At 38.5% G+C, this 25,223-nt stretch overlaps 1 protein-coding gene across 2 annotated transcripts in view; it reads right to left on the bottom strand.

Annotated features, from left to right (window-relative positions):
- Positions 1-2,477: 2,477 nt before the first annotated feature.
- The window catches only part of BAZ1A (bromodomain adjacent to zinc finger domain 1A), a 62,636-nt gene continuing 39,890 nt past the window's right edge, over positions 2,478-25,223 (bottom strand). For both annotated transcript variants that reach the window (XM_061367581.1, XM_061367582.1), the window contains 13 exons: positions 24,819-24,984; positions 24,433-24,546; positions 23,148-23,272; positions 21,389-21,997; positions 18,828-18,991; positions 18,489-18,643; positions 15,950-16,098; positions 9,104-9,351; positions 8,771-8,997; positions 7,437-7,921; positions 6,196-6,341; positions 4,081-4,168; positions 2,478-3,530 (listed from right to left, as the gene is read on the bottom strand). In XM_061367581.1, coding sequence (XP_061223565.1) covers positions 3,340-3,530; positions 4,081-4,168; positions 6,196-6,341; positions 7,437-7,921; positions 8,771-8,997; positions 9,104-9,351; positions 15,950-16,098; positions 18,489-18,643; positions 18,828-18,991; positions 21,389-21,997; positions 23,148-23,272; positions 24,433-24,546; positions 24,819-24,984 — 2,867 coding nt within the window. In that variant the 3' untranslated portion in view covers positions 2,478-3,339. The remainder of the gene's footprint in view (positions 3,531-4,080; positions 4,169-6,195; positions 6,342-7,436; positions 7,922-8,770; positions 8,998-9,103; positions 9,352-15,949; positions 16,099-18,488; positions 18,644-18,827; positions 18,992-21,388; positions 21,998-23,147; positions 23,273-24,432; positions 24,547-24,818; positions 24,985-25,223) is intronic.

Genomic DNA, 25,223 nt, shown 5'->3' with positions numbered 1-25,223 from the left:
TGCTAAGAACATCTTCCTTTACTGTTAATACTGCCATTTATGTGCTCTCTTCTACGATAGTGAAAACTTCACCCTCCACACAAGAGCCATCCAGCTCTTGGGTGCTGGCCACAGCCCAAACCCCACAAAAAGAACGCTGGCCCACATCTGCCATGCACTCTTCCCAGCCCAAAGCAGCTCGAGCTTTCCAGCATTGTTAAGGTTTCCAGAAGTTAAGCTTCCAGAAAGCAGATGTGGCACTGAGTATGCCAGCCAAGGTGATCACCTGCGTCTGAGTACAACTTTGGTTCTCTGGTGCTGCTGGCTGACACCCAAGCATGAACAGCCAGCATTGGCTTGATGCAATCAATCATCAAACAAGGCTGCATCCAGCCTTCTCCTCCTGACCTCACCCTCCTCGGGTAGAAAGGGCAGCTTCCAGTAACAGCAGCCACTGCAGAGATTTGTCTTCTGCATCTTCATCAGTCTGTGGTGGCCAGGAGGTGAGCAAGTGGTATTTGAGGAAACACCGAGATTTGCTGGAAGAGAGAATCCTTTGGGTTGAAGCCTGATTCCTCCAAAGGACCTTGCCCCATGGTTATGAGTTACATACAAAACCCATCAGAAATGGGTTACCCTGTAATTCTTAGCCCTGACATGAATGAGAGGGGCTGAATTTGCACAACAGGAAAACCAGCAGGTATAGCAGCTTCTGGGTACCTGCCAGAGTAAGATATATTGGAGCTGCCAAGAAGGGAAAGACTTTCGCTATTGGATCTTGTCAAAACGTTGCTTGGAGCCTGTTTTCCTGTGGTGTCTGGTACAGCCTGATTAGTTGCAGCTCTGAATCGGAGATGAAGCCGTTGACCCTATCCATTTCTGCACCTTTGTGAGACTTTGGCTTGGAGCCCTCTGCAGATACTGCACAACGCTTCGCCTGGTGGTAACAGCACATGGCATGGCTGGTCATGGTATGATGCAAGTTTGTTTTTGTGGAAAGGTGGACATGGAGCACAACTATGCTGTGAGTATGACCAGGAAGGACATACTAAGCAATTCCCCTTTTTCCAAAGGGATATGCCTGGGAGAAATAAACAGCCATAGAAAGACATCTTGACATAACTCAGGGGAAACATAGCTGAAGTCTGAAAATGCTGCACTGAAAGTACTGACTCAGGCAGTCTACTGCCAGGAACCAAAGGTTGGGCCCATGCCCTGTGAGCACCACTGAAGCTGAGGGCATCTCCAATGCACATGCAGCATACACTTAAACACAGCTGACCAAAGGAGAAGTGGCCACTTCTCTGATTTCACCTTCAGTGTGTTCAAGTAAGGCTTGCAAACCTCATGACAAATTGCTAATTTAATTCATGGCACAAGCATACAAACACCACGTCACAAGCAGACAGGTGGGTTAAACCGTTCCTACCGGCTCTAGCTAAACTCAGACTTAGCATGGTGCTGGCTGAGGGGAAGCTTTCAAAGGAAATAACCTTGGTGGAAGAGCGATAGGAATGAACAGCTGGGAGGTTGGGGACAGTAACCATTTAAATTGAATCTGCCACAGATGGACTTGCTCAGCCTGCAGCACTCCCCCCACACAAAGTATTCACATTTAAGTCAATGGGGACTATTCATGTGAACAAGAACTCGCACAAGTGTCTGCGCAACTGCTAGTCAGGATGTTCACATCCTCGTGGGACTAGACAGATGCAGGGATATCAAGTACCACCTACACCATGCAAAGAAGTCTTCTGCTGCTCAAGTTCCTTGTGGAGTTAGCGTTCTTTGTGGTGGGAACAAGAAATGCATCTTTGGACGGGAGAGATGTCAGCTCTGAACAAGGGAAGGCTCTCAGAGAAACTCTATAGTAGCAACAGACATTTCTAAACAATATCCCCACTGTTCTCAGCCTTAGATTATTTTGGGTTTGTTTTTTTAAGAAAACACCCCCTCCCAAATCCAGCATTTCAACCTGATCAGTCTCGTATGTGTTGCCATCCGCTCCCTAGGCTCAAGGGAATGCCCATTCTAGCCACCTCTTGCTACCCCCAAACTTCTGATCCATGCCATTTTTTCAGTGTGGTGTAACTCCAGGTGGGCAAAACTGGTTTTTAAAGGGTCTTAAAGGTACTGATTCAAACACAGTTTAATACATTTAAATTAATAAATACTGAAAGTAAAACTGTTGAGAAGAGCTAGTAGTTTAAAGAAGGTGCTGGTCAGCTATGAGGTTTTACACTCTTAGGATAAAGATCCAAATTAAATAACTATACAACTTATGCACATACTTCTCACATTACTCCTTATATGTTGGTGAACATTTGCATCACTCAAAGACCAAGTGTCACAGTGGCTGCAGTTGCTGAAACCGCTGCCTGGGTTACTCACATGGAAATCAAGTTCTGCCATGTTCTCTCCAGCAGCTTGTCCTGGTAGGTGACCGGGGAAGATGGTGCAGCAGTGTAACGCAGAAGAAAATGCCAGGAAGCTCAAAATACTTTGAAAAACGTGTCATTTTATTTGTGCACTTCCAAAGTTGTACGTAGAAACTTATAGTACAGTCCCATAAATTTACTCATTGCTAGAAGAACTGCCAGGGCCATGGGCAGGTGTTTATTGATTGATCATCAAGTTAGAGGGGAATAAACAAACAAAAAAAAACCCAGAAAAAAAAATTAAAAAAGTTAATGGAACTCCTTTTTTTTTTTTGTTTGTTTTTTTTTGTTTTTAATCCCCAAGTACAAATTTTATAAATACAAAACAAATTCACAAATTACTTTGAATGCTAAATAAATATCTACTTAATAAACTCAGACTGAATACCTCCAGCCAGCACTGGTACAGTACTTGAAAAGATATGCAGTTGTACTCATTCATGTGTAGTGTTGAGAAGATATGCTCAAAGAAGTTTCAAACACACACACACACACAGTTTCCTCAACTGTGCTACAGCAGAAGATTTTATCTGAGTTGATAAAGCCCTCCATACCACAGCTCCTACAAAATCTAGAGGATGAAACAAGGTCATTTTGTGCAGGAAAAAAAACAATGTTCTTCTGGAAGATATTTGGACACATGAATGTATTAAAAATGTACAAAACCTCTGTAAACCAGTACTGTATCCAGTACATCTATCAAAATTATCAGACACTGAATAAAACTGTAGCAAAGGTAATCTTTCCTACGTTCTCCTGAGTGCTTAATATTACATTGAGAATATAGTGCAGGCCACACTTCAAGGTGGTTAAACAGTTGTTATTGCTTTAGACAGGTATGACGACTGCATGATTTAAGGTTTAACATTTCATTTTAACGAACATAGCAGATTCCTCAAAAATATCCTTTGGAAGGTAGAGGTTAGATTCGTGACTTCTTTGCCGCAGGAGCAGCATGGTCCACATTACCAGATGTGATTGGAAGTCCAAGCTTTTGAGCCTGAATGTGAAAGAAAGCTTGAAGTCTAGTTCCAGCTTTTGCTTCACTTGTGTTACGAGGGTTGTATTCAAAGCAGTTTGAAAACATCAGCTCAATGTCTTCAATGAATTCCGCTAGGAAAGAAGAAGTAAATCAACTGAGCATGTCTCAGAGCAGTACGATAAAGCAGTATGACACCACCAAATCACTACAGTCACAACACAAAAATGTCTTTGCATGTGTCAAGCGTCTATCATTATATTAGTGCCATGTAAACATTCTTGAAATTTCTCTTATTGTCAATAAAAACTACAAATCCAGCTGTAACAACAGGACCTTTTCTAAGTATTTCAGTGCCACTCACTAACATCAAAGGCTTGAGAAATTACCAGCGGCTCCTCAGCTGCTCATTTCTTACCTATCTGTACATCATACATCTTGGAGTAAAAGAACCGTTCAACAAATCTTATTTTAAAATATTAGTAAATGCTCTTTCAAAAAAACAAAACCAAAACCAAACAAAACCCCCATAAACAAACAAAAAAACCAACAAAACACACCACGAAGCCCCAAAGCAAACAATTTCAGCTTCCTGATCCTTTGACACAGCTCTATTTTATGACAAGAACTTATTTTAAAGTGAGAGAAGAGGGTTCATTACCTCTTTCAATCAAGAATACTTACATGCTAACTTGTATTCACATTTATTCACTTTTTCACGGATAATATTTAAGGCAATAGGTTTTTTGATGATATCATAGTAGTCTGGTACCTAAAAAAAAAATAAAAAATATTTCCATAGACAAATGGAAGCTTAAAATTCTACCTATAAACAAATGATGTATTAGCAAAAGCATTTTGGGTTTGCTTCTAAACAGAGGAGTCACAAGCAACCACTTCAATCTCCTGAACTGAATGTTAGTTTTTAGGTATTGCTTCTTCATTTCTGTATTATTCAAATAGTAGAACACAGCAAATATTAGCCAGTGAATAAATCTAACCCTAAATACCCTGTGAACAACTGTAAGAAAATTGCATGAACAGATAAGCATTACAGTGTTCCCATCTGTCAAGCACAAAATGATTTCCAAGATTTAAGAACCTTTCATTTTTCCTGCAACATATTACAATATTAAAAGCTCCTCAGTCATGAGTAATGACCATTTTCACTCCACTACTATTCACTGTCTTGCAGGAGAAGTGAAATCCTGATGCTCCATTTAGTTGTGTTGAACAGGAAGTAGTGAACCTTTCTTTAGCAAGAACACAGTATTCAAGTACCAGACAGAAATAGCGTTTATGTGATGAAAGTGAGAGAAGGAAAAGGGTTGACTAACCTATCATTTGGACCACAGATTTTGAATTCCATGTAAGTAACCAAACTTAGACTGAGTGTCTCATTAACAAAGCAGGGCAGGGGGGTAAAAGAAAAGGGTATCTGATCCAAATGTGACTTCTCCCCCAAGAAAAGATACCCACATGCACCATCATGTATGTTTTTAAACCAAGGTCTTGTTTATGGCCTGTAACTTTACTATATGAAGTGCAACCAGCAAATGAACCTAAAGAATTGGTAGAGATACAGAATTAGACTGACACATTTTACCTTCCTTTCCCTTTAGAAGTGCAGTTCACATGAGGACTAAAAAGAGAGTTTCCCTTTTCTGGCTTGCTGTGCATTGATCATTCAGTGTATTCATTACACTGTCTTAAAGGCAGCAAAAAAATTAAACCAGAATTTCTGTCATGATAAAGAAAATTTGAACTACTCAGGAATGGATATTTCTTTCCAAACTATACAGAGACTGTCCCTTAGTGACTGATTCAGGCAAACAGTAACACACTGAATTCTAGCAGTTTCTTTTTAGAACTGAAATTAAGTTGAATTCTCCATCCCTCCTTACATTCACCAGATTCTTGCACTATCCAGTGTAATTACTGTACATAAGTAGGCAGACACTAATCTCTTATTTCATTCAGGATTCCTCTCCTCCTCCTCTGCACTTACATCTTTCATTCACGTTTGAACATCATTCTTTTTGTCCAGATACATTAAACCTTCCAGCTATCTGTGATTCTGAATTCAGTTTCAAGTCTTCATTTAAAAGCTATCACTGTTAATTTTAATAGAGCACTTGAACACTGAGCTCTAGATACTGCACGAATGTCTGTGCAGAGTTGCTCCAGAGGCCTCGGAGAGGACAGGCACTTGGTTAGGGTATGACAGTTCCAGCAGACAAACCTTTGCCGCCTGCAGAAAAGCAGATGTGCCTTGGGAACTTTTACTGTAATACAAACCTGTAAAGCAGTGCTTACTTTGGGTACCTACTTACCATCAAGTATTTTAAAAGCTAAACAAGAAAAAAATAATTAAGAACTAAGCTAAGAAATTCTCTGTTTCACTGCATTATAGTTAACATCAGAGTAAAGCTGTTCCTATCTTGTTATATTACTGCAGGTCTGTTCTCAAAAATACTTTTGTGTAAATTGAAGGTTACTCCAAGTAATTAATTAACATAAACGTACCTTTAGCAGTCCCATGCTCTACTTCCCCCCCCCCCATCAAGGCATTTCATATTTTTAAATGCCTGACAAGCATATTTCAAAATTTCCCAACAACACGTCAACTGTAGAAGTTATTTCTGGCACCATATTTGAGCTGAAATGCAAGCGTTCTCCTGAGTCACATTTCTTATCTGTATCACCCTGTTTCAGCAAGACTATAAAATCCCAAACTTTTACTGGCAGCAAACACAATTATCAACCATTATCATTCCCCTCTACAGTTCTATCAGTTACCTGGATTTTGGAAACCAGTTTCATGAAAGGCCAGCTGTCATCATGTCGTACCAGTTCCACTACGAGTTGTTCGAAAGCTGAGAGTTCATGGACCCCCCCTTGACGTCCTGAACTTCTTCTGTTCAATGAGGTTTGAGGAGATGATTCTGGGAAAAAAAAAACAAAACAAATCAAAACCCACCCCAGATAAAAATAAAAACCTGACAAGAAAAAAGTTTCAAAAAGTAGTAAAACACCATTATTCTTGGGTAGTAAAACTGTAGTTTCAGGATGAAACTCAAGTAGTTTGGCTTCAGGTATTAACTATACTGCAGCCCTGTTATTAACCACTAAATGTCTCTCTTGCAGTACAAAATGCAAAGTACCAGGACTTAGCTGGGTTCCTCCTCCATTCTCCTGCATCACATTAATTTTGGAAAGGATTTTTTTCCACTGATTTCAATTTTAAGACAATTTGTTAAACACTGAAAGAAAAGCCCTATTAGAGAAAAACAGAATAAGCTGCCTGCTCATAACTTTTGCTTCCACAAAACCTCTATTCAGAGTGGTTTTATCTGCTTTCAAGAGTAGTCAGCAGGGTGGTTAGAGGATAAGCCCAGAAACTCCCAATGGTGAAGGACAGAAATGGCACAAAATACAAGGCTGCCACACTGGAGTGCAAGCTCTTTCACACTCTTCAGTCTCACATTGGGGCCTTTCTGTTTTTAAAAGGTTATTGTAGCTTGCCAAGTATTCCCCTACTATCACATACTTGTTATTAGCTTAGCAGGCAAGAACACTCTTAGCCCTATACCAGACAGATGACACTTTTCTTCTGGCAGCAGTTTCTTGTGGTTTGTGTATATTCCAAATTTCGCTACCTTGCCTACATCCGTGTTCTGCACTGCTTAACAAAACAAAACCATAAAAGCTATAAGTAAGCATTTGCATTTTTAAGGGTTAAGGCATAAATATCACTTTCACATTTTCTACCCACTTATTAGCAATTGCTCCATATTGTTAGCAAATATGAACCTTCAAATATGGGTATGATAAATCTCCCTGGCAATTTAAGTATTTGTTCTTTAGATGACTTTTTCTTTTTGAGGTTCATTTCTGCCAGTGCAGAAGAAGGGATCTGCCTTGTTGGAAGAGGTAAAACTGCCTTCAAGCATCATTTCTAGTCATCTTGCTCTACCACACAAATATTTTTACAAGGAACAGAACATGGTTTTCATTCTGGGCAAACATATTTCTCTCACCTGTGGATTGTCGTTTCCTGCCTCTTCTCTTGGGTTCAGTAACAGGAAGAGAAAGCTTTGAAGTAGAAACTGGGTATTTCCGAAGCCGCTCGGTCGGGTCTACGGTATCAACAATTCTAAATCCGAGAGAATTGGAAGGGCTGTTTTCCAGTGTGTTATCAGCATTCTTTCTTCCTCTTCGTCTTCTTCGAGGACTGAGTAATTCCACGAATACATCTGCTTGCAATGAACTTTGGGTCTGACGAGTGGTCCGGCTATTAAGTCTTAAAGAAGGCTTCGTCACTGATGGAGGGGCTGATTTTACCTTTCTCAACCTCCTCCTGGTAACTTTAGATGAAGATTCAGTTTGCCTAGGTATGTTTTGCTGACTCCGAGAAGCATATCTTGCCTGACGCTGGCTGTTCTGACTTGAGAATGGATTGTTGAGTTTTGCTGCTCTCATTTTTAATGGGAACTTCACCTGGGGTCTTCCTGGCTTTGACAGGCTACAAAAAGTGAACAATTATGTTTATTTATCCCCAAATTCCCTGTATCTCTCTTCCCCCAGTTTTCTAATTCAGCATCTAAAAACCCAACCATTCAAGGTTGGACTGGTAAGCAGCTGCCTTTCAAGCTGATGCAGCCATCCAGCTACCATTATCTTAAATACTGAAGTCTCTTAAGTAGATACTATGTGGAGCACCTACTATAAAGAAATGTTTGGAAGTTCCATCATCCTTGCAGCTTGTGCAATACAAATTCATTAACTGGAGCACCAGCTATCAATTTCTTTAAATCACTTGCTTCTTTTTCACAGCAACTATAAGTAACTAGGATTTTTAAACTGTATTTCCAGCTATGTAAATAAAGTGCAGTTGTAAAATACTCAATATAGAAGTTATGCTCTAGACAGGGTTTACAACTAATAGTCAAGACTCTCCTTCCATTACAGGACAGAAGGAAGATCCCAGAGATAAATTTACTTCTCCAACTATTGCATTCCAACTGTCAGAGCCACAATAGTCTTGCTTCAGTCAACAAGTTTTCTACTGTTTGAAACTCTCTCCACTTTACATTGAAATAGTAGCTGTACAGAACTGCAGCTCTGATGGCCATCTCATCTATACATCCTAGGCTGGAATTTTCATCCTGAAAAGTTAGTCTAAGTGCACTGGACTTAAGTTTTGTTAATATTAAACCCATCAAGTAAGATCCAAATTCCTGACAAGCTGCCGTTTTTTTAAGTAAACATTTTTCCAGACTGGATTTTCAAGATATGTGCTTATGTGAACAATTACTCCACCTAATAATAAAGATATTTCTGTGAGACATCTGCTAAAGGGGCTTCCATTTACCTCATCTCTTCTTCCTCTTGAGATTCATCTTCGTCATCTTGCTCTTCTTCATAATGCTCTTCCTCACTTTGCCCCATTTCATCATAATTTGCCTCTTCTTCCCCTTCTCCTAGTTGTTCAGCAGTCTCTTCATCACTTTCCACAGAAGGTCTTTGCCTGGAGGAGAGGCGTCTAGAGCGCTGTTTTGGTCGGCACTCTGGGCAAAACCAGTCTCCTTCAGGAATGACCTAGAAGGGAAAGAAAAAAAAAAAAAAGTGTTAGCAGTATGCAATTAAGTTGTAAAAACTACTCAAGTTTTGTGTGAAAAGGAAGCGCTTCTTTTTCCTCAGATACCTTTAGCTTGGGCCTGATGCAGTAAGTATGATAGCCTCGATCGCAGCCATCACACAGCACCATGCTTTCTGCATCGCCTTTCTTCCGACACACTTTACAGCGAGCATTGAGGATGGACTTTGACCAGATGACGCTTCGATCCAGTGTAGACAGATGAAGGAAGACTTGGGACAAGCTAGTAGAAGAAAGAAGCGACTCTCTCCAGCGATCCAAAACTGTTTTATAGGCCCGTCCACCATCACTGGCATCTTCCATTAAAGAGGAGTATTAAAAAAAAAAACAAAAACAAAACACCAGAATGATCAAACTTGTCAAATATCCACGCTATTTTAGACTATGAGGTAAGGCTCTGGTTCTCAAGACAGCAGTTGTAAACTGGGATAATATTATAACCTTTGTCTCATCTCCTCAATACTTGAATATTTCCCCTTTAGTTTCCAAGCTGCTGATGCCATTAAGAATTTCATCTTCAATACCACTTCAATTTCAACTTGCACATACATAGGACATGAGAAAGACATAAAAGTATTAATCAGATAACAACCTGGAAACCTAACAATTTGATTAAATTTATAAATGAAGATTACTTCAGATTAAAAAGGGAGACTCCCAATTTACTTTCCCTTGTAGGTACATTTTGAAACCACAAAACTATTTATATTTAAATATTGTACCTAGCATTAACCAGAGACTTTGCTGGCAAAAAACAGCTTAAAGGGCTTTTCTCACCTGCACTTCTCAGCATATCTAGCAGACAATCTTTTAGACCTCTCTGCACACCTCAATGCCCTTATTCCTGTCCTGCACTTCACAAGAACCCGCATGTCTGTCCAGCTAACCAGACTGGGTGACTGCTCTAGTTGAAAATATTACTGTTTTCTTGGTATTTTATAAGCAATGCAGTACACATGAATCTGTGGTGCACACCTAGCGGCAAACCAAGTCAGACCTGGGATCCTAATTCAGTTAGAAATAAACGAGGGGCAGGGGATGAGAGATTACTGTATTTTCACAGGTTTGGTTTGCAACCCAGGACACCAAAGCAGCCACACAAATACACATACAGGACAGTGAGGGAGAAGGTACTGAATGGGAATGAGCAGCTGAGAATTACAGAATCAAATAGGCTGTTTGAGGAGCTGAAGAAATGACAAGGTATAAACGACACCGTGCACTGCTGCTGCTGAGCAGAAAGGGTATTTCTTTATGAATGTTGAAAGCCATTTCTTGCATTTTAAAGCAAGAAGGTTTAAGGAAAGGAAGACACAATTTAGTAGTACTTTTGATTATGGAAATGTTCAAAGATTTCCCTTCTAGAAGGGATAGTCCAGTTATTACTGTGTGACTTCCAGCTGATTAATGTTGCACTCCAGTATAAAATGCCACCTTGCCTGACTTGCTATAGTAACAGTAGGCACAGGAAGGCATATGATCCATCTGCCAAATGATTTCTCCTCAGCAATAGGATGAGAAAACATCTAATAACAACCAGACTGAAAGAACAAAAATGAGACTAATTGCTCTCCTGGCAAGGCCTTTTTGCCTCTCATCAACTGGCTGCCAGGATTTGCCTAATCTTGCATACATCTGCATTAGCATCAAGCAGCACAAGAGGAGTGATGGGAGAAGCAAAGGATAAACAGGCAACACAGCTTCATAAATAAAATGCAGCCACTCCTGAACTGTAAATTCAAACCTCGATTTCCTAAAATTTCCTATTACTTTATCCTTAGGTTTCCTGTCTGAAGTTCAGTCTACTAAGGATAGTGGCCAAGTGCAAAAGCAACGCTACACTCTATCTTCCTGGTGTTTTTTTAAAAATCAGCAAGAAGAAATTAAATCCACTTGTCAGGACACTAGACTAACATGAGACCCAATTCAGTTCTGCTGCAAATTTCTACTATAACTCTGGCAAAGACACTTTATCTTAAGCATATATATATGGATGTATGTATATGTATGTATCAGACTGGCAAGCATTTCTTTTGCTGACAGTGGCAGCTTGAGCATAGTTACTTTTTGTTTTGGTGGTTATTTTTAGCCTGAATTGGTTCACCAATATAGTTCATGACATAACACAACAAATATTTGCACTGCAAAACTGCAAATGCAATATAGAGATAGAAATTACTGACCACGACCTGCTTCAGCACGTCCTGCTGCTAAAACATGCCAAACAACACCCAGTGTTTCAGATCTCAATTTGTAAAATAAAAATAACACTTTTTTCTTCCATCCATCATCTTTCTCATCTATACTGGCAACTTGGAGGGAGAAACGGCCTCTTCCTTTGTGTCTCAGCAGCTCTACACTGCGCAGTGGGATACCCCTCTGTCAGTTAAGCCCTCCAAGCCTTGCTACAATGCAAATTAAGTTGTTTGACAGATCTATGCACTCATCTATCAATAGCTATTGAGCTCAGGGAAGGGTTTCCATTTTAGTATTCCTAGAAAGGATATGCAATTGCACAATGCTGCAAAGTTTCAAAAAACCCCAAAACACCCAGAGGCATTAAAGGTGTGGGGGGAAAGGATTATGTGAACATGCAAGTTTCTGTTCCAAATTGATAAAAAGAAAATACACGGGGGGTTGTGGGGCTTTTGTTTTTTCTGGGTTTTTTTTAAATCTCTGAGTTGCATTTTACTACAAACAAAGCTATAAAACAAAGGTTTTTTAGTATAAAACGAACGTTTTATATTACTATCCATGTTTAAACCTTTGGCTTCAATAAAAAAATTCTTCAGTTTAAGGAATTGGCTACAAAATTATTAAAGTAAACAAACAAAAAGAAAATCTGATAAAATATTTAAGAGTTTAAAATTTAAAATTTACCATAACATTTAAAATTTACCATAACTCTGACTACTCTTGTCTTCCCTCTCCTCTTTTTATCCCCTCAGTGCTTCCGTTCAACATCTTCTGCATTACCCAACATAAATGCAGTTATTTCAAATACCTTTTTGAAGTGTGGTGAATTACTTTTTTTATTAATTTTTATCATCCATGCTTGTGGAATCTAAAAATATAACTAGAACAGTGTTTCCCAACATGTGCATGTGGAGAAAGGTAGGCAGGGAAGGGTAAGAGAATAACATGCATGAAGGAATTGCTCATCCCAGGATTTACTGTGACTCCCACCACAAACAGAAGGCTTAAATCTACCCTCCCTTATCTTCCTGGCCCTCTCCAGTACAAATAGCTATAGGAGCAGCTTACTGACCACTGGTGTCTCTCTCAGCAAACACTTTCCTGGCCTATGCTACCACAAGCCTCCTAACATCTTGAAAACATAGCCAGTTTATGTGCACGCTTCTCACGGACCAAGAGAACTAGCTCGCCTGCCATGTGAAACAACATTCTTAAGACATTTTTGTGCAGGAGTGCTCTTGATATTAAAATTATGTGTAATGAAATGATTTCTAAAATGCAATTCAGAACTAAGAAATGCATATAATTCATGTTACATTTAATCACCAAACAGCAGATTAGGGGCCACCTAGCAGCTCTGCAAGGCAGAGGGGGCAGTTTCTGGGGTTTCTAGATCTCCTTTTGCACTGCTATCTTCTGTGCCAGTCTTTTCTTGCTGCTCCACTTGAATATTTGGTATGCACCCCAACTCTAAACTTATCAGAATCGCCAGTGAGGCTCTTGGCAGCCTGATAGAGCCTCAGAACAAAAACGGAGCAGAGAGGAGCAGCTGGTCCTTTTATTGATGTGCTGGGTCCCTTTGTCTGCTCTGCACCCTGGAGGCCACCGGGATAAACTTGCCAGTGACTGCAGTGAATTTCACTGTGCTGTCTTTAGTACTAGAAGCTGTAAATAGACTGAAAACTAAAAATTCTGAATTATGGCTCCATTCCCTAATAGGAACTGAGGTCAGTGAAGGGGTGCAGCAGGAGAGAAGGGGGAGCAGAGAGGGAAAAGAAACTCCACAGTGAAGGGAACGACTGAAGTAACGGTGAAGACAAAGCAGGTTCAACTTGGTTTAAAGCAGAAATGCAGGGGTACTCTTTTTATCTAGTGTTCCCCTGTACTGCTACCAAACAGAACTCCTAGCACTCGCTTGACTTCCAGTGTTTTTACCTCAATGATAATTAAATCAGCCTAAACAGATTTCGCTTGTCAGGTTTAACGTTAGAAACAGATCGGCATGCATTTGGTCTAGGGATGGTTCCATTAAGCAGTTGGAACAACTATAAAAAAGAAATGAGTGTATGGACACAATGGACTATGTAAGATCAAAGCATAACAAGACAGCAAACAAACCCAAAACCCCCACAAACCAAACCCCAGTGGTTACAAACCAGAAGTTAATTTCTATTGTCAGAGCACTGCTGGCCACTTTCTAGAGGGGCCAACAAAAGAGGGTATCACAGTTCTGAGCATAAGGCAGTTCCCCAGCAAGCAGCAGTGTCCACTTTGTATACAAAGTTTTAGTAACACTACTAACAGCTCATTGTCAAGCTAAGAAGAAAACTTATCTTTGCCTGTTTTACATACAAAAGTTGCAATCCAAGATACAGAACCTGCTGCAGTAGCACGTGAAGACACTTTCCAACTGGGAAGCTTAAGCTCAATATAAGATGATGCAAATTTTACACTCTTGGCTTTTTAAAAGTCTGAAAAACTGAAGAGTTGTATCCAGAAAGGTGTGCATCCAGAACTGCTGCTTGACTACTTAAGTGCCCAAGTTTGAAAGATACCTCTCAAACACACAGGCTTCCTTGACATTTTGCAGTCGCACCTTCTGGTCACATCCACAAGTTCCAAGTCTGAGCACTTTTCATGTAACTAACTGCCTAGTGGTCATAAAATCAAGTGAGTAGATTTTTTAAGCTTTTTTTTGCTACAGAGCCACGCAAAGCCACAGCTCCTCCAAGAGCTCTCTAATGACAAAACCAAAACCTTGCCTTCAGCCAGACTCATCTCCTGGTAAAAGCAGCTCATTAAGCAAGCAAAAACATGAGACACTTAGCACCAAAGGTAAAGCAAGGAAGAGGAAACATGACACCACCCTTCATGGTTAGGCCAGTAAGCCTGAGCAGAGCACACCTGGGATCCTTCCTGCTCCTTCAGCTATGCAGGTTGTTCTATATATCACTGCAAGCTTACAGCATTACCATTCTTCAGAGCAGAAGAGATGCACAGGCACAGTACAATATACAAATATACAAGATTTAAGACATGCAATAATATAGTATTACTTTCCCTATATACTTTCTTTGTCACACAGTATAAGGCACCCAAAGGAAAACAGGATTCCCAAGTTAAAAACAAACAAGAAACCCCAGCATCATTCAAGGGTCAGGCAAAAAGATGAACCATCATTATTAGATTATGGCAGAGTCTGGCCCACTGGAAAAAAGATGCAGGAGGACTGCTAAAAAAACCCTTTATCTCCAATACTTTAGGCACATTTCTCTTTTAATCTGTTTCCTTTAAGTCAGGATGCCCAGTCTATAGCTATAACCCAGTAATAACCATGTCTTTCCCCTTAAGGGCACACTGTAGTACACTTAAAGCTGTCAGCAAGATGCTGTTGCCAAAATACCCTCAGAGAGAGTTTGGAAGTGCAGGCACACACTGCACAACATACTTACAACCTGCACATGCAAAGTAAATACAACAAACATTGGATGCACTCTTAATTAACTGCCTCATGCACATGTTATAAATCTAGTCATATAGCAGGAAATAAGTCCTGTTATGCCTGGCTTGGAAAAGGCAGACATACCTGAGCTGATGACTTTGCCAAGTAACACTTTCAAACAGACGCAGTTTAAACTACTCCTGTGCTCTCCCCTTTCATCTCAATTATTTGCCACATTTCCCTCTTCCACAGGTCATCACAATGATAATGAAATCTTGTGGAAGGGAACCCAGGCCTGCGTGTCAAAAGTCTCTGGCACAAATTTAGCTCAAACTCATCTTCAGTGGCAACTGATACCCAGACACTAGACTGTGTGGCAGCAGCAGAGGTGCAGAAACAGTTTTAGGTCAACTGTGCCATGCGGCACTAATGTCTAATGTTAATGTACCAAAAGCTGCATTTTCCCCAGAAAACAAAGTGACTTTGACTCTCACCCCCAGAGCACATCAGAGGAGTCCAAACAATGAATGTGTGTTAAAGTCAAGCTATAATCTTTAGTTTATATTTTTCTTACAATCTTTTATTTCCAGGTTTTACAGCTTGAATTCAAAACCTTAGGATCTGAAAGTTTGTAATGTAAATCTTTACTATGTTATACCATAAATATTCTGCTACTGATGAACAAGGTGATCCAGACAAACCAGACCTATACTGCTTTCACCAAAACAGTATAAAAAGGAACATACATTTTTGCTACCTAAAAACACAGAATAAACGGATTGTACAGTTGCACAACACACTGGCCTCAACAGTAAAGATTAATTCGAGAGTATTCCCCCAGAAAGCTTACTCATTTCTGCATAACCATTTCCCAGTGATCATTATGATTGTAGGGCGACATAAACAAGATCACTGAAATGATCCAGGTTAAATATGCACATATTTAAGAGTAAAATATGCTGTTACTTAATACATGTAATTCAGGACACAGAGAATAATGAGAGAAATATTAATATTGCTTCATGATCTAAGGCCTTATAAACTGACCATTTTTAAAATTTTAATTTTTAATTTAATGACATTTCAATATTTTACAATGATAGATGGTCATAGGTTAGTTATTTGTGCTTTTCCCAACATGTCCCTCTAAAGCATCCAGTCTTACATAAGAAGCCATTGGGCTTGGGTTGTTTTCTTTTTTGGTACAAAATCTTACACAAAATTACAGACATACAGTTTCAATTCTGAAAGCTTACCAAGAGGTGCTTTGAGGAACCTGCGCTCAATTCCTTGTTCTATCTGAAGCAGTGCGGATGCCAAGCAGTGGACAACATTATTAACTGGCTGAGGAGTACTTGTACTTGTTGATGCAGCACTTGGAGCTTCAGTTTTTAACCCAACGAGTCTAGAACAGAAATGTAGTAAATGATCTTACTGTTTTTTTTTAACATAGTTAGAATTAAACACCACAGATACTTCTTTAAGTCTGTATCCACAGTAGATTTTTATTTTTGCTTACGTGCACGGACTATAGACTTGAACAGATACTACACAGGTGTGATTAAGCTATCCCAGTTCTCGAGTTTGCTTAATTAGTTAATCTAGATAAATCATCTTTAGGCAACAAAGTTAATAATTGTATTGAAATATAGAGTAGATTTCCAGAAGACTGGATGCAACATCCATCGGCTAGCTCATGAGAGATTTTCGTGAAGACTATAGTCTCAATAATTCCTCAGTGAAAACACTTCCAGTGGTGAGGTGTAGCCTTTTACAATACTTCCATCTGCAGAAGTTCAGCTACATATATCCCCACAAGTAATAAGATTCTTTAAAATAAAATAAACTAAGTAAAACCAGGAAGCAATTTCAGAATGTTAAATCAAGAATTGTTAACTTATACATTCTCATCCTTGGAGGATTCTTCTAAATTAACAATTCAAGTAAGGGGGAGGATGGGGGGGGGGGGAAGTTAGGTTTCCAATAAAACAGCCTTTTTTTCACCAAAGACTAAGTAATCATTTTAAAGTGTAATTTTCCTGAACCACAAGTATTAAGCATAGTGTAGGAGAGGAACTCACACGAACGAAAATAAAATTCAATTTCTACTGAGGGTTTATACAAAAAAAAAAAAAGCAGCTAATTAGACTGTCTGGAATCTGCTTTATTCTGGTGAATAAGCAATGCTTTTGGTTGTCCCTGTTCTTTTTTTCCCCACTTAAAAGCTGTTCATTATATTTTGCAGTCACACACAATTTGAGAGCCTGAAAGCAAACAGGAAAAAAAGCTGCACAGTTATTTACATTTCACTAGTCAGACTCCAAGGTCTTAACGAGATGTCACTAGCTCTGAGGTGGATAAAAAGACCAGCATCAAAAGCAATCTGTCACATGATTTCAGAATCCCAAAGTCTTTCTTTTAATATGCAAGACGTTATTAAAGTAGACTTTATTCAGAAACTTTGACAGAGTCAGTATCAAATGGAAAAAAAATGAAGCAACAAGCTTCTGCAGCTGCATCAGGTTGGCAATGGAGCAAGTGCCCAACATAACTGAAGACAGATAAATTTTAGCTTCTTAATTAAAACAGTGGAATATCTCTATGTTGTGGCTTTCATGAGGCAAATGTCTGCAAATTGTGTCATTAATATAAAGCAGGCTGACCCTATCCATTCTGCACGTAACCAGAGAACTCAGATCCAAAAGGCAGTGTTGTACGAAAATACTAATTCATCAAACTGAAATAAAAAGGGGAAAACCTGAAAGAAATTTAAATTCCTGTAACAAACAGCGCATTCAACAGTTCATCCAAAAGTACAGTTTTCATAAAATAAAAATCTAATTCCTGTCTCGAAGAAAAACTTCACAGAATACACAAGCAAGTAGTATGTTAGTACAATGATAGCCTTCAGTGAATCTTTTTCCTGCAATATTTCAACATTCACACCCTATCAAGGTATACAATTAGATGCATTAAGTAAATTAAGGTAGAACTTTACTTCTGAAAAGTAGGTAACTTCTAAGAAATAAGTATTTTGAAATCTTCACAGTTTCTATAGTTTGACTTACAACACACACTGATACGGAGACTCACACATCTGTCTCAAAGAAATACCAAAACAAAGCCAACAAAACACTTTTATTGTAGCAACACTATATGATTTGACGTTTCCTCTCTTTTACTGTGTTGCAGCTCACTCTTCAGAAGGACAGTAATTCATGAAGTTGGAAGATATCTCCCCTTTGCTGCAGTGCTAAAAGTTAATGCAGACCATGGCCTGTTGCACTGATGGTTCTTACTGTGACACATGAAAAAGTGCACTGGACGGTTCAACCAACGATTTGTTACTATTCCCATTTTCCCTTTTAAGCACTCAACTTCTTCTACAAAGCAGACTGTTACTTTTTTTTCCCTCCCCTCCTTCTGGTAAGCAAAACAGAATTTGCTAGGTTAAATTTTATTTGCATTTTAAACATTTTCATGATAAATTCACGTATCTCTTGTCTGACAATTAACATCCACTTTGAGCAGTGTAATATCTGAATAGAAGTAAAAATTGCTGCCTTAGTTTTACAGGGCAATAGAACAGTGTCATGTTGAAAATATATGAAATTATTTTTATATAGAAGTATAAATAATGTAATTTAAATAATATAAACTAATGCAAAAATCTCACGTTACAACTCAAATCTTAAAAAAATACCATTCCAAAGAATTTGAGGGTAAAAACAATTAGTTGAAAAAACAGAGCACTGCTACATAGGGAAGAGACATTATTTAAATCACAGCTCTTACCTGTCTTTCACAATAAATTTATCTTGATCATCAGTTTCCATTTCTTCAGATTCTTCATTCACAGTTTTAATTATACCATTTTCTTTGTTTTCATCATTCAGAAACTCATACCGCCCATGTTCTAAAGCTGCTCTCCAAGCCTGTCTGTCTGTAACCTGAAGCAAACATACAAATTTGAAGTTTCTGAAGAATCAAAGGGTACAAAACTTTTAGTGCCAATTACTGTCTACACAATTTAATTATGCTCTCAGTAAAACCTGTAATATGCAAGAGTTCTCATGTAAGTTACAGACTTGCCGGCACCACTGTACTTTTAGGTATTCTACAACTCACAAATACCTTAATAGCCCCCAGTGTTCCTTGGTAGATCCTGTCTTCAATGTCCAAAAGAAAGTCTCTAAGTCTCAGTTCAAGCTGCTTCTCTGCAGATATATGAGATCCATCATGGGCATTCTGCATCCTTCCCCGTCCTGAAGGAGGCCTGACATCACTTTGAGGTTTGTCTGTAAGAATACCAAGCAACTTCACGTCAGTGGACTTTGTTCCTTAAAGTAACCACTGGTGAAGAGAACAATAGTAGTACAGGGCAGAACAAACTAAACACACAGGTTCAAAACTCCCTTCTTATATGTAGTGACAGTTGCCAACACCAGCATCTCCACACCAACTAAGGATTCAGATCCAAGCAAGCAGAGTACAATTTTAAGGGAAGACCTAGAGATTAGCATCTACTCATCCCAATACACAAGATAAGAAATCCTTGTCAATTTAAAAGTCACTACTTTGTCTTAAAATACATAACTCTGTTGTAAGTGCAAGGAATAAAGTCCATTTCACTTGACAACCCTTACTTTAGAGGAGAGCTCCTCAACTTTCTTTCCTGCACAGATCTTTATCATGGCAACATTTAAAACAAGCTTATGAAACTGACAGCTACAAAAACTAACAGAACAATATGTAATCCCTTTTAAAAACCTAACTTTAAAACAAAACAGAAAGGAAACATGACACAGGCACAGACTAGACTGACTGTCCCCTCTAATTGAAGGTTTTGGGGAAAAAAAGGAAGAAGACAGCAAGATACTTTATTAGAAAGAGCTGATGATGGGCTATCAAGCAAAAACCCCTGCATAAAATAACTCAAAATTAATGCAAAACCTCAAAAGCCAAAAAGAGCTGAAAGGATGCCCAGATCCTAAATTAGTGCTTGCAAATCTGCATAGGTGGCAAACATTCCTGTTCACAGGATCTACCTTAAATCCTAGGAATGCAGTAATGAGGAGGTATCTGTAAGAACTTGGAGGTATTTAATAAAAAGTTACCATAACACTGTTGTTAAGGAAGTACAGGATGAATTTCTAAGATGCTCTCAATTGCGGAAACAACTCCCTGTAAGTGAAAGTAACTATGCAAATGTTTTCAAAATGCATACTAGCATATTCTGATGTCTGGACGTGGGAAATATCCTTTCTGGATTAAAAATCTTGGTTTTTCTTGAGCAGAACTGAAACAGTATCAATAAGATTTCAAATAATTGATGAGGAAAAGTTAATGGATACTGGAATAGAATAAAGTGATAGCACGTATCAACTTTATTTCCATTCTCTCCTGAATGGGAAAAAGGGAGAAGGGCAGCCTACAGCCTAAGAGTGATTCTCACTTGTCCTGCAAGTTATTTGAGTGAAGGGAATAGGGTAGCAGTTGGAGTTCACAGCAGTAAAGCTCCCTCCAAAGTACAGTTACACACCGCCACTTATCACTGCTTGTCACACAGACGAAGCGGCACTGGTATTGAACCACTGCATTTGATGTTTTTTTTTTAATTTCTGTTTAACTTCAAAGCTACTTAAAAAAATAAATTAAAAAAATCAGTGTTATTCTACAATTAGCAAGAGATGAAACATCTATGGCTGTGAAAATCAAGTTGCTTCAGGGCAGAAAGCAACATGAAATGCAACACACAAAATACTGATAAAGGTGCAGCAACTAGGAACAAAAGAAACCACACACATACATGAATTTATGAGAAAATTACAGAGATTTTCTCACCAAACCCCACAAACATAGCCATAACCCTCCAAATAAAGCTTAATTACTATGCAGAAACTCTGTCCCATACTAGTTTCCACTGAGAGAAATGGTAGATCCGGTATGAATTTACATACGTGATGTGTTCATGGCATGCCCTGGCATATATGCACTCCAGTAAAACAGAACTCAGTTCTGATACAAGTAATTCTCCCTTGCCCCAATACAGCTAACACAAAGTCTTCACTGTAATTCTGCATAATTCAAAACAAAATGCAATTTCGTAAACATTCCTCCCAAAGGAATTAGTATGACCCTGCAGTATGCATTCCCTTGTTCACAATAGGCCAATAAAGGCTTTAGAAAGATTTTCATGCATTATGATGCTATGAAAGAGCATGTCCTACTCAGAAATCAAGGTAATAGTAATTGCCTCCCTTTGCAGTGTTTCTGTCTCCAGTGTCGTATCTTGTGTCTGCTTTCATCAGACTGGAAATGAGGACATCAGATGATCAATACTATGATTTACCTTTAGCAGATAGTAATCTTTATTCCCCAGTTAATCTTTTCCCAAAGCTCAAATTACTTCCTAGAGACGTTTGTTTAAAAGCCAATCCCATTTTACTAAGCAGTGGGATAACTGAAAAATTACTGCTTTTTTTAGCATAAGCCACCAGAAAAATACCAAAGATCCATCAGAGAAAAACCAACAAAACCCCAAAATAAACCCAAATCCATTTTTCAGAGTGAATTCTTAAGAATAATTCTTATATCTTAGCAATTGCAATTACATGAGAATTAGGGGCTTCTAAAAATATTATATAGGAGTTAGAGCTGCATAAGCAAGACCAAGAATTTTTTATTTCATTTACCTGGAATATGGAATTTTTCCACAGGAAAACTGCTTAGTTGTTCATATATTCTACTTTTCTCTTGTAAAAGAGTTTCTTTTAAGGCACTCTCCCTATGTCCTCGGGAATTGAGAGCCTCTAGGAGTTGGTCCAGTTGTTCCCGAGAATTGTAAAAGCACCAACGGTTTGGTTTATATACTGGCCTTGGCACCTCTACAACAACACTGGTGTGTGAATCTTGGTCAATATTGGAGGTAGATTCGGAAGATTTCAAAGACTCTCCAGTTTTACTGAATACCTGAGGTTCATTTGTGCAAGACTGTACACTATTCTGAAAGGAAGAGGTTCGAGGCAACAACATGTCTTCTGTCAGACCAGAATAGTCCTCTTCTATAAACAATCCAGGAACAGAGGGGAAAATCCAGTAGCGTCGGTACAGACGATCACGACCCAATGGGGTGATATTTGTGCAGGCAGTTGCATTCTGAATCTTTTCTAACAGTTCCTTCTCTTTCTTTTGTTGCTCCTGCTTTAAAGCTTCTTCATCTTCAGCAGTAAGAGGTTCACTCTTTTCACAAGCAGTCTCTTCTTGTCTTGTAAATTCTTTATATCCATTTTGCCTTCTCCTTCCTAAAAGTTAAAGGAAGAAGTATGACAGCAATGCACTTAAAAATTCTTTCCTTAACCAAAAACTCAAGGAAAGGGTGGGGTTTTGAGCTGTCCCTTTGTGATCATCAAAACTCACAGTCTAAGACTATCAGATTAGTCAAGAAGCAATACTAGTTTTGTTAAAGAAAAATTCAAGTGATTATTCCCCTTCCCTTGATAAAGGGGTAGCAATCTTTAGCATACTTTCAATTTGCAGAACCTAGGCCAAGTCTCATTTACTGACATTGTCATTTTTAGCACTATAAAAAAGCCTAGAATTTTAAGAAAAGTATGTTATAGAAGTACTCTATTATGATAAAGTGAAATTCTAGCCATTTCATTACTGAATGCAGTAATGGTCTGGATTTAATTTATCATACTCAAAATGATAAACTTAAGCCTTGCAAAGGCCTCAAGCAATACCAGAATCCCTAGATAAGAAGTTTTATCACAACCTCAGTTAGGTTACCGCCTTTTTTTTTTCTCCAGTATATATATACTACTATTACGTCCTCTAAACTGACACCAGCTGAATATACTCCAGTTTACATTTTAGTTTACCAAAGAATAAGGTCCTAACAGTCATTTAGAAAAGTACATCTTATAACTGACACATGCAAAAGTGAATGATGCTGTTGGTGCTCAATCTCTACCAATTTTCAGTGTCACCTTCAGCTTCCCTAACTGCAGGAGTGAAACAACAGTTATCTGCCCTCCCATCACAATGCCTCAAACATGGGCATTCAAGAATCTTGAAATTCTATTTAAGATCAGAGCACTACTCGTAACTTTGTCAGGCAACAGCCTGGGTTTCAGACAATGAGGAGTCCAGAGATCAAGTAACGGAAGAAACTGGAGCGTGAAAGGACATACAACCCAATGTTGTTCAGGAAATGCTGACAACATCAGGCCAGCTCGATGCACTTAACAGCCCATAATGATCTTGTTTGGGTGGGGTTTTTTTGGTTTTGCTTGTGCATTTGAGGGTTTTTTTTTCCTCTTTTTCTTTAAGGAGGTTACAAGAAAGATTGATACTTTATAAAAGTTTACTATAAACCCCAAGAACTTCCCAGGTGCACGCACGTGTGTGTATATACGTGTACACAAATGAAAAAATCCATTATAGTATTACCCCTTCTTCGTTTTTTGTTTGGTCCCAACTCTTCTTCATCTTCTGTCACCGTGTCCGCATCTTGCTCTTTACGTTCAACTTCTTTGCTCTCTGTACTAGTATCAAGTTCTTCCCGTTCCTCATCTCTGACACATAAAAAATAACCAAAAGGTGACTAACTGACCAGCCATTAAAAGCTGAATAGAATGAAAAGAAAAAAAATACACAATATGGCACTTTCAACAAACACTGCATTTTCCTCTCATAAGTACTTAAGCTAGTAGAAGACCTATAATGCTCTAAAAAAAAGTATTTTAAGTCATATTAAAACCCAAAAGAAATCCACTGAACTGTAAATGGAAAGTTCCGTATTAAAGACAAAAACCTGCCCTTTGGTATTCACTCTTTCATTTGAAGAGCATTGTTAAAATCAGACCCTTTGTCAAGATATTTTATAGTTTTGCTGACCTCAATTTTTTTCATGACTTAAAAAAATGCTTCCTCAGTAAAACGTACACTGTTCTATAAAATGCTTATTACACATTTTCCCCCCTCTTGTAGCAAATATAATGAAAAACCTGAAGAACTACATGCAATCATTACAGGATAATATTCCTCCCCCCTCCCCCAAGTGGAGTTTCAAAAACATAGCACAGATCTGCCTTTGGCCCATACTTACTTTTTGCAAGCAAATATACTTAACTAACACCCTTCCTCAAACAGGGAAAGATACGCTGTTGTATTTACACTTCGCTTTTTTTTTTTGGAATCAGATACAGCTGCACCTGCATGAATCTTACCATCTGAAGCCATACAGCTTCACTAACAGAAGGAAAAAGTCTTAGTTTTACGGAAATCACCTGGGATAGCATGGCATTTTTTTGAAAAACAAACAAAACCCACTATTTAATTTGATTTATAAATTGTCATGTTCAGATCAGTATTATGCAATTCAGATCAGAGCAGTTCCACAAACTAGAATGGTCTATTATGATGATATTCATAAATCTGAAATCAATACAAGACAAAGTAATACAAAAATCACTACAACATTTTGTAAGTTTCTCATGTCAGTAGCTTTTTATAGAATTATCAGTATAATAATAATGAGTTGATTTTAAAAACAAAAGTCTCTTTCACAAAGCAATTCTAGAACACTAGGAAGAAAAATGAAAACAACATTGATGACTACAGGCTTAAAGTATACCTTTGTATATGACTGAAAAAATTAAAACTAAGTAAGGAAGGTCTGCCCATATCACTAAGTGCTCTATCAAATGTATCGCAGTAATGGCATGTATCATACCCAACAGATACTTCTACTGCAGCATTTCTTTGCTCCTCTTCCTTCAGCTTTTCTTGTTTCTCTTTCATTTTTAACTCTTGTTCTTTTAACCTTTCTTCTTTCCTCTTACGTATCCTAATAAGAAGGATATAGAAAACGAGTTACAATTAATCTAGTCCCTGATCTGTCTGCATCTATTTTCTTTTATACTACAGCATCATCTAAAAAAACAACAGTAATGTGGGAAAGCACAATGCAAGGTTTCACTCCTCATTGTGAAAACCTAGGGGTCTCAGGAAATCACCACAGAACACAAACACTGCTATTGGTTGTCACGTACCTTTTGTAGCTGAGGAATTAACCTAAGTTGTAGCAATAAAATTTAGCTTTCCATATCCTAGTTTTACCTTGCCGCTGCTGCCTCTCGCTCTTTGCGATGCTGTTCCGCTTTTAATTCTCTGAACTCTTGTTTTGCCTGTCGTAACACATCAACAGAATCCTCGATGAAATCTCGAGTGGAGACAAGAGTCAGAAGTTTCCCACAGAGGGCATGAAGGATCTTCATCTTCTCTCCTAATAAAATTTAGACCACTTCATTATAAAACTGATAAATAAGCCTTATGCTTACACACTCCAGACTGATGACTGGCTCTCAGTTGAGAAAAAATGAAGAGTCAAACATTTGTAGTACAAGTGTACCAGGTGTACTTGCTAAGCAGCATATCCTGAAAAAGATATGCTTTGCTCAGAGATGCAAGCCTTTATTTTTAATTTATTAACTTTAAGCACTGGAAGAACTAAAATGCAGTATT

The sequence above is a fragment of the Neopsephotus bourkii genome, unplaced genomic scaffold, assembly GCF_033783945.1.
Source record: "Neopsephotus bourkii isolate Nb327-2 ecotype Australia unplaced genomic scaffold, CSIRO-AGI_Nbou_v1 NB_1388, whole genome shotgun sequence".
Lineage (NCBI taxonomy): Eukaryota > Metazoa > Chordata > Aves > Psittaciformes > Psittacidae > Neopsephotus > Neopsephotus bourkii.
Note: the sequence above shows the minus strand (reverse complement) of the source record. Positions and strands in the feature narration are given on the sequence as shown.